At 42.2% G+C, this 18,342-nt stretch overlaps 1 protein-coding gene across 3 annotated transcripts in view; it reads right to left on the bottom strand.

Annotated features, from left to right (window-relative positions):
* Positions 1-8,184: 8,184 nt before the first annotated feature.
* The window catches only part of Snx13 (sorting nexin 13), a 92,629-nt gene continuing 82,471 nt past the window's right edge, over positions 8,185-18,342 (bottom strand). For all 3 annotated transcript variants that reach the window (XM_041657976.1, XM_041657975.1, XM_041657977.1), the window contains 5 exons: positions 17,954-18,025; positions 14,954-15,099; positions 14,672-14,740; positions 12,947-13,059; positions 8,185-11,553 (listed from right to left, as the gene is read on the bottom strand). In XM_041657976.1, the coding sequence (XP_041513910.1) occupies positions 11,306-11,553; positions 12,947-13,059; positions 14,672-14,740; positions 14,954-15,099; positions 17,954-18,025 (648 nt within the window). In that variant the 3' untranslated portion in view covers positions 8,185-11,305. The remainder of the gene's footprint in view (positions 11,554-12,946; positions 13,060-14,671; positions 14,741-14,953; positions 15,100-17,953; positions 18,026-18,342) is intronic.

Genomic DNA, 18,342 nt, shown 5'->3' on the forward strand with positions numbered 1-18,342 from the left:
ATCACAGTTTGTAACTTGCAATTAAACTGTCATTTCTTTTTATACTAATTCCTAGCAGAGAAAGTGGATCATGGAGATCAAATTTCCCATCAGAAGGGTAATTACAACAGCCAGGGTAATGCATTCATTTTAGAATTTTTTTTTTTTTGGTTTTTCGGGACAGGGTTTCTCTGTAGCTTTGGTGCCTGTCCCGGAACTAGCTCTTGTAGACCAGGATGGCCTCGAACTCCCAGAGATCCACCTGCCTCTGCCTCCCGAGTGCTGGGATTAAAGGCGTGCGCCACCACCGCCCGGCTAGAATTTTACTTTAACATTAAAAAAAAATTCATCCAAATATGTAGGTATGTTTTCCATAACAGCTAGCCATGACATACATTGGAAATACTTTGTGTCGGTCTGCCTGTCTGTCTGTATGTATGTATGTGTGCAGGTATGCATGTATGTATGGCGCTTGCATGCTCCAGGGCACATGTGAAGGTCAAAGAGCAGCATGCAGGAATCAGTTCTCTCCTTCCACCATGTGTGTTCAAGGGAAGGAACTCACATAGTCAGCTTGGCAGCAAACTCCATATATGCTGAGCCATCCTGCAAGATACACCATTCTTCCACAGCTCAAAATAGAATCTATAGATGGTCCTGAGACATCTTCCACTTCAAGAAACCTATGTAAAAGACCATGGTTGGATATTCCTTAGCAACGGTCACTTCAGAAGGCATCGTGGTCTGTCCAGGGGTCCTCAGGCACCTTTGTCCCCCTGCAAGGCCACAGTGCTTCTGTGGCCCTCATGTTGCCAACGTCCCGACGTGGAATTGAAAGTGGACCATCCCATTTGTCTCAGCCTTTTCAAACAATGGGGTCCTCTCAGGGCACAGTTCTGTGAGCAAGGGTTTCACTGCCTTAAGTCATGTGCAGGATGGCGATGAACCCTCAACCCCAACCAGACCCTAAAGGCCCCTCGTTTCATCTCTTGACACTTCAGTGGCCTATGCTATTTTTAGGAATCATTAAATCAATCTGATCTCTTCCTAGAAAACAAAGATCTCATTCTAAATTAGCAGTTAGGCTTCTAATCCTGTATCTCAGTATCCACACCTTGCGAATGATGGCCAAGTGAAGAACTCTCATCCCAAGACTGGCAGCACAGAGGTGCAATGCTGGAAGGAAGCCCTCAAGCAGCAGGGGGTGCTCTTCCAGATCAGTGCCACAGGTATGGCTGGTGATTCATTTGACAAAGGCCTCCAGCTGGAAAGCAGAGCACACCCAACGCTTTTAATGTCACTATACACTCCTATTGCTAAGTGTTTTATTCTCTCTCCACTGGTTAAAATTGCTAGAAGTACACAAGAGGATAGCTGAATTCCTAACACTAACCTTCAAGTTTAGGGACCCCTTGCCTCTTCCCCCTAACCCCAGGCATGGCCCACAGGCTCATCACAAATCCCAAATCCCACATGCTACAGGCCTTGTGCATGAAGCCAGTCCCCTGGAGCATGTGAGGAGAAGCGGGTTTAAAGTAATTTGCATGTTTGTGCTTCTTAAAGGAAGTGTGATTCCCATTTTTGTCAAGTTCTCCAACCACAAGGGCAAATATGAAAATGGGCAGATGGGTCACCCCATGGGCAAAGTCCTGAAACTGCAAATGAGGTTTGCCTATTTATGGATACCCCAAAAGGATCTCAGTACTGTCTACAGGGAGGAAACCATCTGAAAATAGAATACAGATTCACACAAGCAATAGGAAACAGCAGTTAGATGGAGTGGGGGGGCGGGTACAAAGCCCAGCCCTCTTTGTATTTTTAATTTTGAGACAGTAAATCGGCCAGGCAGGCCTTAAGCTTGCCACCCTTCTCCCCAGTTTCTCTTAAATCTTTTGTAATAATTAGTCTTGTAGGACACAGGGGAGAGGGGGTGGAGACAAGGGCAACAGAGCGAACGTCAGTGATAACCCCAGGATGTGTTGACTTGGTTTACAGTCTTCGAGAGAGACGTGAGTGCTTTGATGCTCAAGTACAAGGGTCACTGGCAGGAACCGCAAAGCCAATGACAGGTCTATAGAACACCAGGCATTAGCAGTAGCCCCATCTGCACTTTATGTAAAACTGTCCAAGCATTTCTCTATCTACAGGTCTAGAATCACGGCACATTAGCATCGGGCACACTGAAGTATTCAAATATTAGGTGAATATTGAGAATTTGTTTAAAACTTGATATTATCATAACTGATTTAACTTTGAAGGAGAATTAAGTCAGATATGGTACATACCAGTAATCCCGGTACTCAGGAGGATGAGACATAAGGATCGTGAGTTTAAGGACAGCTTGGGTAGCACAGTGAGATAATGTCCCGCAATGGGTCCTCTGGAGCCCTGCTCTGGGATCACCACACCGTGCACACATCAGCCTGTCATTCCCCAAGAGTTCAAAGGCCAGGAAGAGACTAGCACTCCCTGAAACCCCTCAGTCAGCAAGGCCCTGTGTCCTGAGACCTATCAGCCATTACCAGGACCTCTGGCCTCATTCACCCAGATGACAAAAGTCCCATGGTGCTGTGTGTCTGAACCAGTGTACCTGGAATGCAGCCAAGGTGTCCACTGTTTCAACAGGGTCAGCAGATCATGCTGAAACACATCAGTCTGTCGGGGCACCTGGACCGATCCCAGGACATGTCCTCTGTGATGCACCAAAACTTCTGTGCTCTGACCATCCATCAGGCCGTTTCCACGTCCTCAGGCCACTCCTCAATAAAATGGTGAGCCAGGGTGATTTATTTTAGAATTATGGCTCCACCCCCAGTCTAAGAACATAGGTCCTACATTAAAGCCCCTTCTAGCTACCTCTCTGTGCAAACAAAGCCTTGGAAGATCACACTGTGGTCAGCATCCAAGCTTTGGAGCTGACCACTGCTTTAGAGCATTGGCTTTGTCATCAGCACGGTGTGGCCGTCAATAAATACAGGAGCTTCAGTTATTAAACTACCACGTTATCTACTTCATAGTATTAATTTTTATCTTAATAGTCTCACTGTGATTTAGTTACATTTCAAGAATACAGATCAGGGCTTGCAGAATGGCTCAGTGTACAGAAGCACTTGCATGCTGGCGTGACAACCTGATCTCAATTACCAGGTCCCACATGTGGGCAGGGGAGAACCAACTCCTGCCAGCTGGCCTCTGACTTTCAAATGTGCACTTTGACATATATGTCCATCTACTCCACTGCTCGATTTCATGCCCCTCACACACCTCTCTCTCCCACACACAATGAATAAAATGAGTAAAAATTCAGTTTAACAGCAAATTTATAGAATTACACAACTCTCACCCTTACCTAATTTTAGACTATTTTCCTCACTCCAAAAAGGAACTTCATATCAATTAAAAGTTCCATCCTGTTATTTTCTTGCTCAGACCCTGGACAAGGCGACCCAGCTCTCAGCTCTGTGGGGTTCCTTCTCTAGAGCTCACTGAGACAGAACCGTGCCTTAGGTGCTTTTGACGCTGCTTTCTTTCCCTAGAGTGTTCTCAGGATCGACTCATGTCGAGACTATCACAGTACTCCACTTCACAGAGCTGGATAGCCCTGCATCACGTGAACATACCCACTCCTCTGCTGACATCTGTGCTGTTTCCATCTGGTGTTCTTATTAGAAACACAGTGCTGGGGGAAAGATTTGATAGTGAGGTTTTATGTGGAAGCAATTTTCATTTATCATGAGTACCAACTTAGGGAGAGAATTGTTAGCTCTTGAGATAATCCTCACAAAACATTTTGAAGAAACGGGCAAAGGGATTCCCAGAGGAGCATTTCATGAGCCGGTCGGCAGCCTCTCTCTCTCTCTCTCCCTTCTTGCTAATGTTTCTTACTGAAGACACACTGCTGAATATGGAGCCGTTTGCACGTTGGCTTCGTTCTTGCTCTCCTCACGCATCCTGACGGTTTCCATGTTCGCACCCTCTTGTGCTCCACCTTGAGGGACATCAGTCTATATCCCTTACCATAATTGTGCTGGGCAGTTTGTCTTTTTCATCACTGAGCTGCAGTTCTTCGTGATTCTGGACACACGTTTCTTAATATACACAGGAGCTGCAAATAGTTCCTCCCTGTAGGCTAGTGGTTCTCAACCTGTGGGTCATTACCCCTTTGATAAACTCTATCTCCAAGGATATTTACATTACAATTCATAACAGTAGCGAAAGTACAGTTATGAAGTAACAATGAAGTAATTGTATGATAGGGAGGGGGTCCCCACAACATGAGGAACTGTGTTTAAAGGTCACAGTGTTAGATGATGTGGGATTCCCCTCTGTATGCTTGATTAATCAAGAACTGCTTTGAGCCCATAGCAGAGCAGGGAAGAACAGAGCTAGGCAGGGAAAAATCAAGCTGAATGCTGGGAGAAGGAAGGCGGAGTCAGAGAGAAGCCATGGAGCTGCCACAGGAGACAGATGTGGTAAAACTTTGCTGGTAGGCCACAACCTCGTGGTGATGCACAGATTAATGGAGATGAGTTAAATTAAGATGTAAGCGCTAGAAAATAAGAAGCTAGAGCTAATGGACCAAGCAGTGATTTAGATAATATGGATTCTGTGTGGTTATTTCGGGAGTCTGGGCAGCTGGGAAACGGACAAGAAGCCTCCTACAACAGAGAGGAAGATGGAGAGCACACTGGGGGCTGCCCTTTTTCCTCAATCGTGGTCTTTGAGCCACAGCATTTTCATTCTCATGAAGCCCACTTTACTTTTTTCCCCTTAGTTTCTTGTGCTTTTAGGGCCATATCTCAGAAAACACTGCTCAGTCAGGTTAAGAAAGGCCCCGTGTAGTGCAGGTCTGGTGACAAGCGGTGGGATGAGTGTCCATAAACTCTGACCATGTAAATGTCAGCAGAAAGCGAGCAAGCATAGCAATGACACAGTCATTTGGGAATTCCTCCAGCTCTGCCTTCCACCTTGATCTGGGTGGCCCGGGTTCCAGGCCACTGTGCTCTGCCAGCTTCTCCCTTGGTCAAACAGGCCGGGTCTTTGATTTCAGACTGTTCTTAACCGGCTGTCTCTGGTCACCACCGGATCTTTAGTGAAAGCAGTGGGCCCCTCTCCTTGCTTACACTGGTTCTGGACTGTCCAGAAGAGGGCAACAGTCAGCCAGCAGAGACTCCCTTGGCCAGGCAGAACCCATCCTTCCCTGTGAACACACTCCCCTGTTGACGGAGGCTAAGTGTTAAAAGCCACGGGGTTTTCAGAGAACGTAAGACGCTTTCTCTACATTTCCAGCCCAGGAATTGACAAGGGGGTTTGATCAATTACAATGCATGTCACTTTCTCACACACCACCAGCTTCCGTTCTATAGCTCAACAGGAAGTCTCAAACCTTCAAACTCTCCCTTTTCTGTGGGATCTTGAAGCAGCCTTATGATGCTAACATGACTGTGTCAAGAAAACAGCCACAGGGCTGAGGGTTAGAAATGCCAGCCCCCTGACCGCCACAGAATGAGGATGCACAAAGTGCACAAAGGAGCACTGTGCGGAAGGCAGCTAGGAGGGGATTGCAGCTCAGCAGAATCACCAGCGCAAACTCTGAAAGCTTGCAGCCCGTGTCTCCTCTGGACCGGCTGATGGTGTTACAGAAAACCCATGGTTTACTTTTCAAAGACCCGGAATCTGGCCGATTTCCCTAAGGCTTCATACTTTAAAATCAGAGTCATCCACCAAAGGGGCCGGGGGCAGTGCTTCCTTAAAATGCTGCCGACTATCCACAGTGCAACCCAAGCAGCTTTATTAAGATGCAGCTCCAGAGCCTGGCCTCGCACGGAATGTTCACCTAAAAGGCCAAGGCTATAAGAGTATGGCTTCACCATTGGGACCCACATTGCCCAGTAAGGAAATAACACCACACACGTACTCGCACGCACACACACGTGTGCACACACAGCACACACACACATGCACACACAAGTACATGCACACACAGCACACACACATAGACACACAGAGAAGTCACATGCACATGTACACACACAGCACACACATGCACACGAACACACACACAGCACACACACACATATACACACACACACAAAGCAAAATATACTTGAACTTCTGTCAGGGTAGGTGGTGCCTCAACATTATAAAGGCAGACTGTTGCATGGCTTTGTCATGTAAACACATTCTGTTCAGTCCAGATAAGACACCAAGATAAGAGCAAAGAAATTACTGCATTGAAGTCAACCAAAATGAGTTGAACATCCAGTGGTGTGGGCAACTCCAGGGCGGTAACACCAAGCAAGGGCAGTCTCCTCCTCAAGGCCATCATTAGGTCCTTAGTGTTTGCAGAGAGGGGCAGGGAACGCACACTGCCTCTTGAGCAGTGTTAGTAGGTCCAACCTTTGTTCCCCCGCAGCCTATGACATCTGAGAATGGTCATATTGTGCTCGGAGAAAGAGTTCCATAACAAGGCAGAAGTTTATGAAATCAGCAAAACTTTCATTGTTTAGAACATAGCCATGACCCTGACGTTCCCATAATATTTATCTGAGGCCAGATGTTATTGAGTCCTTTATCTATATATCAACATGCTGGATAATCACAAGACAGTCCTGTTGACACTATGAAGGTCAAACCCTTTGCAGAAACCAGGCTGTGAACTGATGCTCCCCAAATTAGAAGCCACATCTGTGTTTAATTCTCTGCAAGGCAAACTCGCTGATAAGAGAACCTCTGCAATTGTCGAAACACCTACTATTACATAGGTCAAAGTCAAACTATCTTGGGCTGGGTCTCAGCTCCTGTCCTAGCCATTCATAGTCCACCTCTGAGTGCGAGCTAACAGCCAGCCTTCTGATTATTAGAAAACTATTTATGAAATGTACACATTATCAGCTTCCACTAATCCAAAGGCTAAGGATTCACTGGACTGTCTGAATCTTTAGCAGTCTTTGGCATAACCCACCTTATAGTCCCACCAATAAAACTGAAATATGTCTTGATTTATAAAACCTTCACGAAACTTACATGAGAACATGGTATTTTGAGTACACTAAATGTGTACTTCAGGCCACAGCCAGGCATTTTCAGCTCCGGAAGAAACTACCTCCTACTTCATTCGAGATAAGAGCTGCACTTTTGTGCCAACAAGGCCAAGGCCATGTAGACTGAAATCAGTAGGGCCAAAATTAGAACCCTGCGCAGTTAACTCCAGTCTGCACTCTTAAAAGCTCCAATACTTCCTTCTGGGAAAAACGATGACGCTGAAAGGTGGGGGAAGTGTTTTTATCAAAAGTTGCTGGTTAAAGAACTCATTCTCCACAGGAAGCGCACTATGAAAAGCATGAGGCTCCCTTCCGGAGCTGAAGAGCGCATTTTAATTAACCCTCATTTCATGTCTCTGGGATTCCCCATTTCAGGGACACCAAGGAATTCTCCGAGCAATGAAGCTTAGGAAATGGGGAGGCCCGGCAAGGCGCCCTGAACAAGGTTCTGGATGTTACCACTGTAGTATTCTGTGCAACACTAGACTCCCTGTCACAGCACATCCTAAAGGGACTGATAATTAGAGCATAGTTCTAAGAAATATTATGCCAATTCCTAGTGAGGTATTAGGTATTTATTTGATGTCTGAGCAGTCTGTGATCTAGGCCAAGAATGCTAAACGCATCTTAACCAAGCACATTATTGCATGCCGCATCAACTGTCTTTGAGAATAGAACATGCTGGGCGGTGATGGTGCAGGCCTTTAATCCCAGCCCTCAGGATGCAGAGGCAGACAGATCTCTGTGAGTTCGAGGCCAGCCTGGTCTACAGAGCGAGTTCCAGGGCGGCCAGAGCTACAGAGAAACCCTGTCTTGAAGAAACAAAACACAACAAGGCAAGAACATGTCTAAAATACCATCCAAAATTTGAATCTCAAGTGACATAAAATACAACTCGCTAATGAATTACTATTTCTCAATCTTTGTGTTTTGGAAAATCGCTATATAATTTTAGGTGAAAGGACAATATAAAGTTTCTTTAAGACTGTGTAGCCATAAAAGGAAAAAAATCAAATTCAGCTAATTTTCACTATTCACAGTAGCTCATCTAGATTCTTCAAACATGACTGTTCAACTTCAAATTGAAATTAAAGAACACAGAGATTGTAGAAACAAGACCATTGAGCAGGCATTTAAAAAATAACACGTATTACCAAGTAAACTCAATGAAAGTGTTTGTTAATACTTTATTAGTATTTTCTAATGGACAGAACATAACACAAACCAAATAAAAATTTTCATCTTTTTAGTTAATAAAAATAACTGACATTCTGAGGATTCCCCTTGTCAGAGGAGGGGAGCAGTGACAGAGCAGGTAGGCACGACCAACACGTATGTACAGTGATATGCACAAGGACATTTGCTAACAAACCCGAGAATGTGCTCTTTAGTTTTCCCTTAGAGTACAGGAGCCACGCTCCCATAAGCAAAATTTTCTACTGATAAAAGAACTTCACAAGGACTGACAAGACTTATAAAACAAGTCCTCAATTAAGGTGCAGCAACAACAGAGTGAAGTTGTTGGATTAACAAGACAGAACTACAGATCTCAAAACATTAAAAATGTACTTATTTTACAATTACTCAAATAGACATGCATCAAATAAAAATATTGCACAAAATTAAAACTGTGGATTGTGAAATTTAGGGTGTTCTTAATTTTTTTTTAAAATCGGTACACTTTTAGGTTACATTTAACTGTTTATTTTTCCCCAAGAATCTGCAGCAAAAACTTATAGTGATCAAACTGAAATATTCAAGAATTTTTTGTTTGTTTTAAATTAAGGCTAACGAAGTGCATCCATTGGTCAATGGCACGACTGTTTCCAGGAACTACATAGAAGACCCTAATTATAAGAAATACTCATCTGAGTGCTACATTTAATGTCACACAATCAGATTCTAGGTGAATGGGCTGTGTTGGTTTCTATGTAGTTATATATTACTTGAAAAAAAATCAGAAAATCCAAAAGAATGATTAGTTCTGAAGGTCCTTGCCTAAAGGCACTACTGACTTGAAAGCATTCAGAAACTCAACATGAGAAGACATAAAGCTTCTTCGTGTATGCTCATATGTGCAATAAATGCCCGAGATATAACAACGTTATTACATGTGGCACAATGTACTTGGCGTCTGGGTTAAATACACAGCTGGACCAAGTCACTCAACAGGTAATCCGCAGCCGTAGCACGGCTACACTCTCCACGGGAAAGCACAGGCAAGCAGACACATGACCATTTGACATTTCTGCTCCTGAAATATAAACTCTTCTCAAAAACTTATTTTAAAAACATTTGCTCAAATGGTTGTGTTTTCACTGTTCTGTTTTGGTATGGTTGCAGTTGTCTTGCAGGGCTATTAGGAGCACGTGCATTTTATATGACCTTTTTTCCCCTGGTTAACGGTCAGTTTTCTCATTTTACATAAAAATGCATTTCACATGTACACAGTAGCTCTTGCATGAATCCTTCTGTATATACTAAGATTTATTCATGTAAAAATATAATTGGAACGGGCAGGGACATGTATGAAGATCACTACTCTGGTGGCCACGCTGGCTCCCTACAGGTCTGTCTGACACATCCATTAAGCCTGGGGTAGAGGAAGGAAGGGGCTGGCAGGGCAAGGGCAGGATGTAAGGTGAGGATAAGAAACAGTTCTCCCACCAGAGAGACAGGGGCTTCTCCTTCTTGACAGTTGCAAGGAAAGGATTCTTATGCAATTCTGAAAGACATGCAACACGTTCTGAATATGTGCATAAGAGATATGCACAACAGCACTGATGAACATCAGAGCTTTGCGGGAAGGCTCCTCTCTGTTCGCAGGCTTTCCTGGGTGAGAAGGATCTACGTGAAAGCAAGACATGGGTATACTGTCCCAATCTCAAAGCTCCCAATGACCGGGACATCAATACTCTGTCTGACCTTTACTGTAAGCACCCAAACGTTCTAACTCCAGGATACTGGCTCGTGGTCTGAAAAGTAGCTTCACTATTTTAAGGTTTTAGTGTTAAATATTTGTAAAACAAAAAGAGCTGATATATCCCAAACCCCTAGTCATGGGAAGTATTTAAAAGTACAGAAATCCTGCATACATGGGATATGAAGACTTCTTAAAGGACAAATGGGGAACACCAGGAGATGTAAAGGCTTCAAAACTGGAGAAGGTATTTTGCTTCACTGATATATAAAATTATATTAGGGAGTTAAATGTATACACCAAAGGGTTTTGTGTACTAGCTTTATTTAGAATTTTACATTATGCGAAATATAAATAAAAGCATATTTTAAAAAATAGTACAGTTCTGTTTTCATTATTTATTTTCATATATGTACATATAGTAGAATTAGGCATTTGTATGTTTACATAGGACTATAAGCTCATTAATCCTTTGATTTGCTATGTCGGTAGTTACCTAAGGCATGTCTAGATCATATGATTAAAGTTATCATATGGTACCTTTTAATAGAGTACTGTTTAAATTTCCAATTTTTTGAAGAACAGAACGTATTTGGCAGTTCTTACAATAAATAATTCCCCTTCTATATAATCAGTAATCTGTTAAAAGATTTTTAAAAAATTTGAACTTATAAGAGAGCTACCACATGCTTCTTCTGCACAGAATGCCAAAGGAAAAGGAGAGAGTGGAGTACCATAAGAGCGAGTTGAGCCCTTAGAGCACATAAAAATCAATGGGGATTTATACCAATGAGTAATAAATCCAATCAAATTCTAGTTTTGATTGGTTCTATTTTATAGCGCTTTACTTTACACAACCAAACTGTAATTCTGGGGAAGGGTTATTCCTACACTAAGGGCGTCCTGTCACTTTTCCCAGACCTTGAAACATTTGTTATAGAGATGCTCACCTGCTGACCCACGTGACAGCAGGTCACCGAGGGACACAGCCCTCTCTCCCCCAGCCACACCGCAGTGTGCACAGTTAACAGGCTCGTGGCCGAGGACCCACTGCTGTGCGCTCCCTAGCTCCTAAGAGCACTCCGGCACTTCACCACTGGTGGGCAATGTTGATTCGTTTGGAACTCCAGTCTTGAATGAGACGGGGCAGTATCCTCTCAATGTTGCAAAGTATGCACCAAATCATTTAAGACACAGGATTCTCTCTTGGTAGTGGCTGGATTACAGGTGAGATGAGAAGGCCCAGTCTCATGGATGGACTAGGTCTGTCTGGAGACACGGTCTTTACTGGTGTAGATGCAACAGTACGTGAGTCACACCATTAGTCCTGGAGAAAAGCACACCAGGTTGACAGGCTCGAGTGTCACCTTTTCTGTAAAGAAGGCGCTTGAGTACTTTGAAGTTTCTGTTTATATTTCTGCATCTGCTTTGACCTTGAATGAAGTTTGTTGAAAAGTTCCCGGAATTTATACTGTGGAAATAAGGTTTCTAAAAAGCCTTCTAAGAAGACATACACCATTCTTCTGTTTAGCTGGTTGTGCTGAAACATTTCAAAGACACGAAGAATGCCTTTCCGTGTGGTCTCCGCTCCAATGATGTGCTTCAGTTCATCTGTAGGGAGCAGAGGAAACACACACCTTCATTCCGCAGACATCATGATCACGAACCCAGAATGTAAAGAGCCAGAGCAGAGTGAGATGTGAACAGCACCTGCATCCAGCACCGCCTTCCCACACTAGAGACAGCATGCACAGGAGCGTCAGAGCCGAGCTCTTAGGTTCCAGATTAGAGTCACGATCCTAATGCTCTTCCCTCAACCCCACGAATGAAGATTTCTAACAATCAATATCCTTATAAACATACAGATGTGTACAATTTTAGTTAAGCTGCTCACGGTGTGGAGATGCTTACAGTGAAACAAAGAAAACGTCCTTTGGACAACAATGACTGCAGCTGATTTTGTTCCTTGGGCAGGACAAGGATAGGGACAAGGAAATTAAGGATTATCCTGGGCAAACAGAACTTCAAAAAACAAACGAGAAAGAAGTAAATAAAAAGTGGTGAGAAATGAGGGTAGACAAACGGGACTGGGGTTTAGAGTTCCAGCAAGAGAAAGTGAAGAATAAAAAAGTTGCCAGGAGGTGGTGCCCTTCACCTTTAATCCCAGCACGAGGAGACAGAGGCAGGTGGATCTGTGAGCTTGAGGCCAGCCTGGTCTACAGAGTGAGCTCCAGGACAGCCAGAGCTGTTACACAGAGAAACCCTGCCTCGAAAAACAAAAGCAAAAATAATGAAACATTGTCACGACTATGAGGCAGGTTTGCTGGAGCTTATGTGGACAACATCAAATTACCACAGACAGAACGCTGGAGAGCTGTCTTTGAGCGTCCTTGAATTATTCATAAGCGACCCCAAAACAAAACCATTATTTTGCTATTAGAAATGAACAGAAAAATTTAGCAGTTTGCAGACTTAAAAGGCATAATACTAAATAAGCAAGAACCCCCCATGTTATCCCTCATACGTGGAATCTAGTCATCTGCGTGTCTGTGTGTGGGGGGGGTCTCAAGTCAGCCAGGCTGGTCAAGGGTCAGGGATAAAAAGCACATCTGTGATGCCCACTATATGCACTGCTTTGTGCATGCCAGGCAAGCAGTCTGCCAACTATACTCAAGTCTATCCTTAAAATAACAACAAACACGAGGCTGTCCCTACGCCGTGACCGACAGTCCATCCATCCGTCAAGTTCTCTTTACATAGCTCCCTAAAGGTTTCAAAGCAGCAGTCAGAGTCCTGCTGCTAACCACAGCTCTGGGGGGGCAGGGCTGTTGCAGAGGACGGCTCGGAGGACTGGCTAGGATGGACACAATGCCAAGCGCACTGCCCAGCAGACAGGAAGCCACTGTCTGGCAGTCAACAGAATAACAAAAATGATGTCAATATCAAAAAGTAATGTCAGAAAAAATACAAACACATCGAATTTTAATTAAAAGTGTTCACTCACCTGGCATAATTGCAAACAATTTTGTTTTTCCTGCAATCCTTGTTCTCATTCGGATTGCTTTATCTCTGCATGGAACAGTTTCTGCTAAAATGCCATTGGGCCAAAATGCATCTCTATTTAAGAAAATTAAACATTATTTGTAAAGATTTCATTTTGTAATGACAATAGTTGATAACATCATTACAAACTGCTAAGAAATGAAAGACTCAAAGCAAGACAGCATTAGAATTTTATATAGACAAATAACAAGCATAATCCAAGAGCAGGATTCAGTTGAAGTATAAAAGAATATACACACAAAGTAGCAGAAAAATTCTGGGCCCCTAGTACTTTGCAAACACTAATAAAATGGAAAGTGTGGATAAGCACATGACAAAGCAAGCACCTACTAAGCAAGCATCTTATACAAATGCACCCACAGCACCCTGAACTTGGAAAGCCCAGCAGCTTAACAGCCAGTCTGTCTCGGCTATGCCATCCCAATCCCCAGCTAACTCAGACAGCGGGAATCTCAAGTTGATGTCTACTGTGTATATGCCACAAACAACTTGTTCTCCATCTTCTAGTGGATTTCAATCCTGTTTCTTGATGTTAGTTCCAAGGGGACCTGAACTGAAAAGGTCTGGAGGAACGAGACTCCCTAGACAGTCAGAGTCTACCTTTTGACCCTGAGGCGTCCTCTCAATACTGCCATGTACAAATACACTAACTAAGCCCCACCATCACCACTGGACATGCCTTCAGAGAAATCATCTTAGTGAAAACTAGAAACACCTTGGCTATAAGGAGATAAAACCATCTTTGCTGTGTGAATGTTCTACATACTAAGACAATCAATCCATTCATCTCTAGAGAAAGGGTCCACCCATAGCTAAACTTCCCCAGTTAAGTACAATCTGAAAATTCATCTGCCCTAACTAAAATGAACAGGAGCTCCTATGCATGCCTGTCTTCATAGTTACAGAGGGGCTCACTTCTTTATTTGCTTTCTGCCTTACTCTGAAGAAACTGCATCTTATCTCTCCCTTCTCAGGGCCTGACAGGCAGAGTGGTCAACAAATTCTGGAGTATAAACGTAAAAATTACTGTCTCAATGTTGTTTAATTTGTACTGTCCTCATTTAAAGATTAAACCAGTGTCAGATACAATTTTCCAAAATCTTCACTGAGTGATTTCTATGATAAGAAATGTTACAATGTGAAAACAAAATAAGAAATGTTACACTTTTGAAACAGGGTTTTCAAGTGCCAAGGCTGGCACCTGAATTGACAACATAGTCAAGGCTGATCATTAACCTCTGATCCCCTTACCCCTCCCCTCCTCCAAATCCCACCAGACCCAGGTTTCTAATACTATTTCAACAATCTTAAAGCTATCTATGGGATAAAATCTCAGCTATCACTTTAATCATTTGAAAAATGTTTTCTTTGCACCTTTGCAAAGTTTAGAGAAGTCCATAGCTCCACAGGACAAGTGTTTGTCAGTTATCACATGTGCATATGCATATGTATATGTGCAGGGTGGGGTGGGACATGGGCCACAGTGCAGACACAGAGGACATCTGTTCTAAGTATCTCACCAGTCTCAAATATGCTTATAATTCTCATATGTCTTTGCTCATCAAAACTAGTGTCAAGACCAGGAAAGAAAGGAAGGCATTACGTTAAAAGACAATACGTATAGCAATTACACTCTGACTATACGGAAGAGCGTCTTAAGACATACCTGAATCGCTTCACCGAGTCAGCTACCTGTTCGGGCGAGGTCATCCAGTCAACATGGTCAACTATTTTCCTGGAAGGAAAGAGATCTGAATGAGCAATCTTCAAGTCTCAGCAGGCGAGTAGAACCACCACAAGTCTCAGAGCGACACTCTGAGTGGGGAGAATGGTCTTAAAAAGTTCTGAGGAAAGAGTCCCTGATCACGACTGACCCATTCATTCCCTTATGGAGGTCAAGGTTAAGGCTAGTCACCGGGCTCTCCATAAGGAAGCAGGGAGTGGCTACCTGTTAATGGTGTCCCCATACGTAGCTCTAATCAGCTGCTGCAGTAAGTTTTTGATATTCCTTCGTAACCACTGGTTTCTCTCTTTTAAATCAAACACTTCATCCATTAGAAGAAGCATTACCCGAAGTGGAATATTGTCATCTACCTGGAAAAAAAAAAAAAAAGAGAGAAGAAAACCCACAACAACTGGTGAGCTTCAGACTGTAAATGACTGTTGTACTGAGCAAACATCACCACTGGAGATGCCAGAGGAAAAGCTGACACAACATCTTAACTCAGGGAAAATGTGCCTACACATGACAGTTCTACATACTAGAATTTTATAACCCTGCAATGTTAAGTAATTTCTAAGATTCATGATGATAATCTTATAGAAATATAAATTAGTTCTAGCTTTTAGCAGTCTGGCAACATAATATTAAAATAGGTAATAATTTTCTGAAAATATTTTTTCATAAAATAAAAAAATTTTGGCTGGGCAATGGTAGTGCACACCTTTAAACCCAGCACTTGGGAGGCAGAGGCAGGCGGATCTCTAACTTTGAGGCCAGCCTGGTCTACAGAGCAAGTTCCAAAGATAGCCAGGGCTACACAGAGAAAACCTGCTTCTAAAACAAAACAAAAAAAAAAGGAAGAAAAGTATTCTTATTTATATTTAACAGCTGAAACAGAAAAAGAATATGTTTTTGCTTAATTAATGCTTTATATACAGTTTTTACAAACATATTTATGTATATATAAAACTATTTTCAGGAAAAAAGTTAAAGTACAATCTAGTAAATAATTAAACTATTATTATAAAACATATAATTTTTTGGAAATTTTATGCCTTAACTGGCATAAAATACTATGCTATTAATACTTTATATAATTGGAATAATTAATTAGTAAATGAAATTAGCAACCCTAAAAGAATGTAATTAGTACACCTACAAGTTCATATAATTTTTAGAAGACTTTTAGTCTCACATTGCTCTCTTTAGGCAGTTTTTATCTCACTGGTCTTTTTCTTGTACATTATGATTTCCAATTTTATGTTTTTATGGTTTTGTGCATGTGTGAACTTCTTGTGTTTTTTCTTCTTAAAAATTCTGGGTGTTTTTGTTTGTTTGCTTGTTTTTTTTTTTTTTTATGTGTAGCCTAGGCTGGCTTTGAACTCGTGATCTTCCTGCCTCCATCTCCTTCAGCAAATCCTACTGGTGTGCACCACCAAAAGGAGTGCCTGCTTGTCTTCTACAGAAAGAAAGGGAACACAGGTGGTAGAACTGGGTAGGTGGATTGTGGGAAAGGCTGGGACAAGATGGAGGAGGAAAATGCAGGATCAGAATATGCTATCTGGAAAGTTTTTATTAATTAAAAAAAATACTTTAATCACAAAAATCTCCAGTCAACAGTGCAAACTAATAATAAAAGGCAGCTGGAATGCTCTCACATGGGAATATGCGTGCCAGCAGAAAGCAGTTACTGACTAGGAACTTATCTAACTGCTGGCCATCTTCAAATTTCCAACAGTTTGATACCACTTTCCTGATCAATTACGTACCTTAAATAATGAGAAAAGGCAAGGATTTTACATTTTCACTACTGTGTTACAAGCACTGATTAGTGTAGTTCCTATGCCACAAATGGATAGATTATAACTTAAATACAGCTGAGGGAAGAACGACACACTTCATTACCGTGGTACAATAAATACTGCTAAATTATCTGAAGAAATAACAACATAAATCTGAAAAGACATTATAAAAAACATTAAACTATAAAATCCACCCACATAGTAAAAGATGTTACAGATAATACACATTAAACTCATGAAGTATTCCAAAAGAATCTTGAAGCAAAAATAATAATAATCAAGACAGTTTATTATAAACTAATCCATCTGGAAACTTAAAAGTGAAACTGTAACTTTAAAATAAATCTGCCTAAAAGACCAGAGCCCATAAACAAATCAAAAAACACAAAAGCTGAATCACACATAAACCAAACAATGGGTAAATGGTGCGTAGGCCAGCTGAGTGCTTATCCAATCATCAGAGAGGACGTGCAAATTTAAATGTTGCCATGGTAAAGCAAAGGGTTTGTAAAACCACAGGACAGCATCACTGTGACCCCAATGTTGGTAAATTTACATATAGGGCTCACACGCGCACGCGCACACACATGAGCGCACACACACTCACGCACACAGCAAAGAACTCGTACTCAGATTGTATCCATACTAATGAAACACACAAAAACAAAGACAACTGTGCCAATAGGAAAAGGGATGAAAGATTCAGACACCCACAAACAGGCCACTGAATGGGTGACAACATACATGCATCTACGTCAGTATGACCATGGCAAGGTTGAATGACAGATACAAATGCAGGCTCTCTGCAGAATGCAGGATATTAAAACTCTCACATACTGCTGGTGAGAATGATAGTGGTACAATTAGTTTTGGAAAAGTATTTAGTAGCACATATTAAATTTTAATTTATATAATTTATATACATTTTCGGACTCAGAAATTGAATTTCTAAGTAGAAGAATGTGTATTTATCTTTTTCAATTTTAAGATATGAACTAAAATGTCCATAGAGTTCTATGCATAGTCCCATATACAAACTTATAAGATTAAGCACACATCCTACAAAGACACAAACTCTGAGAAAAAACAACTGAAGGACACAGCACAGAAGACCTCACAGAGCTGAGCAGCGACGCTGGCCACGGAGCACCCCCTTTGTCGTCTATTCACAAGTATAAAATAAAGTATGAAAACCTCCAAGGCTATACTAGCACAGGAGGACAGTGGTTTCTAGGGTCCTGGTAATTTCTGGGATTTGTTTTTTTTTAAATGAAGAGTGCTGATATCAGAAATATGTTCAGTCCCTAAGGATTCACCATGTTTAACCCAACATGGGAATCTGAATGAATGATACACGCACATTTATTTTAGAAGCTCTGCCACCCTATGCTAAAACAGAACCACAGAGTAAAGATGAACTCACATTATCATCGAGCTGAGCTGAGACTCGACAATGCTCAGGATCTGAATCAGTCTTCGTAATTAAAGGAGGCACCTATACATTTAAAATGATAAAAAGTTAACACAGTACCCAGTGAAGTAACCCAACAGCATCATAACTCAAAGCAAAGGCAAGCACTGGATTTGACTTTTGGAGCAAATATCAACAAAGCTGAACATTGTCGACTTTGCACTGGGGATGGCCAGGAACAGAGCTCCAGTCTGCTCTTTCTTGAAGACCCTGGGAAGCGTATTATCAGGGTTAAGCAATTGACCAGTGATGTGATGAGCAGAAAGGAGGAAAACATCGACCATGTTTACAGCCTGGGAATCTGCTGGTGCTCTGCGCCAGAGGCAGCACTGCCACTCATG

This window comes from Microtus oregoni, unplaced genomic scaffold (genome assembly GCF_018167655.1).
Source record: "Microtus oregoni isolate MIOR12 unplaced genomic scaffold, Mior012 000009F_ref0000495, whole genome shotgun sequence".
Classification (NCBI taxonomy): Eukaryota; Metazoa; Chordata; class Mammalia; order Rodentia; family Cricetidae; genus Microtus; species Microtus oregoni.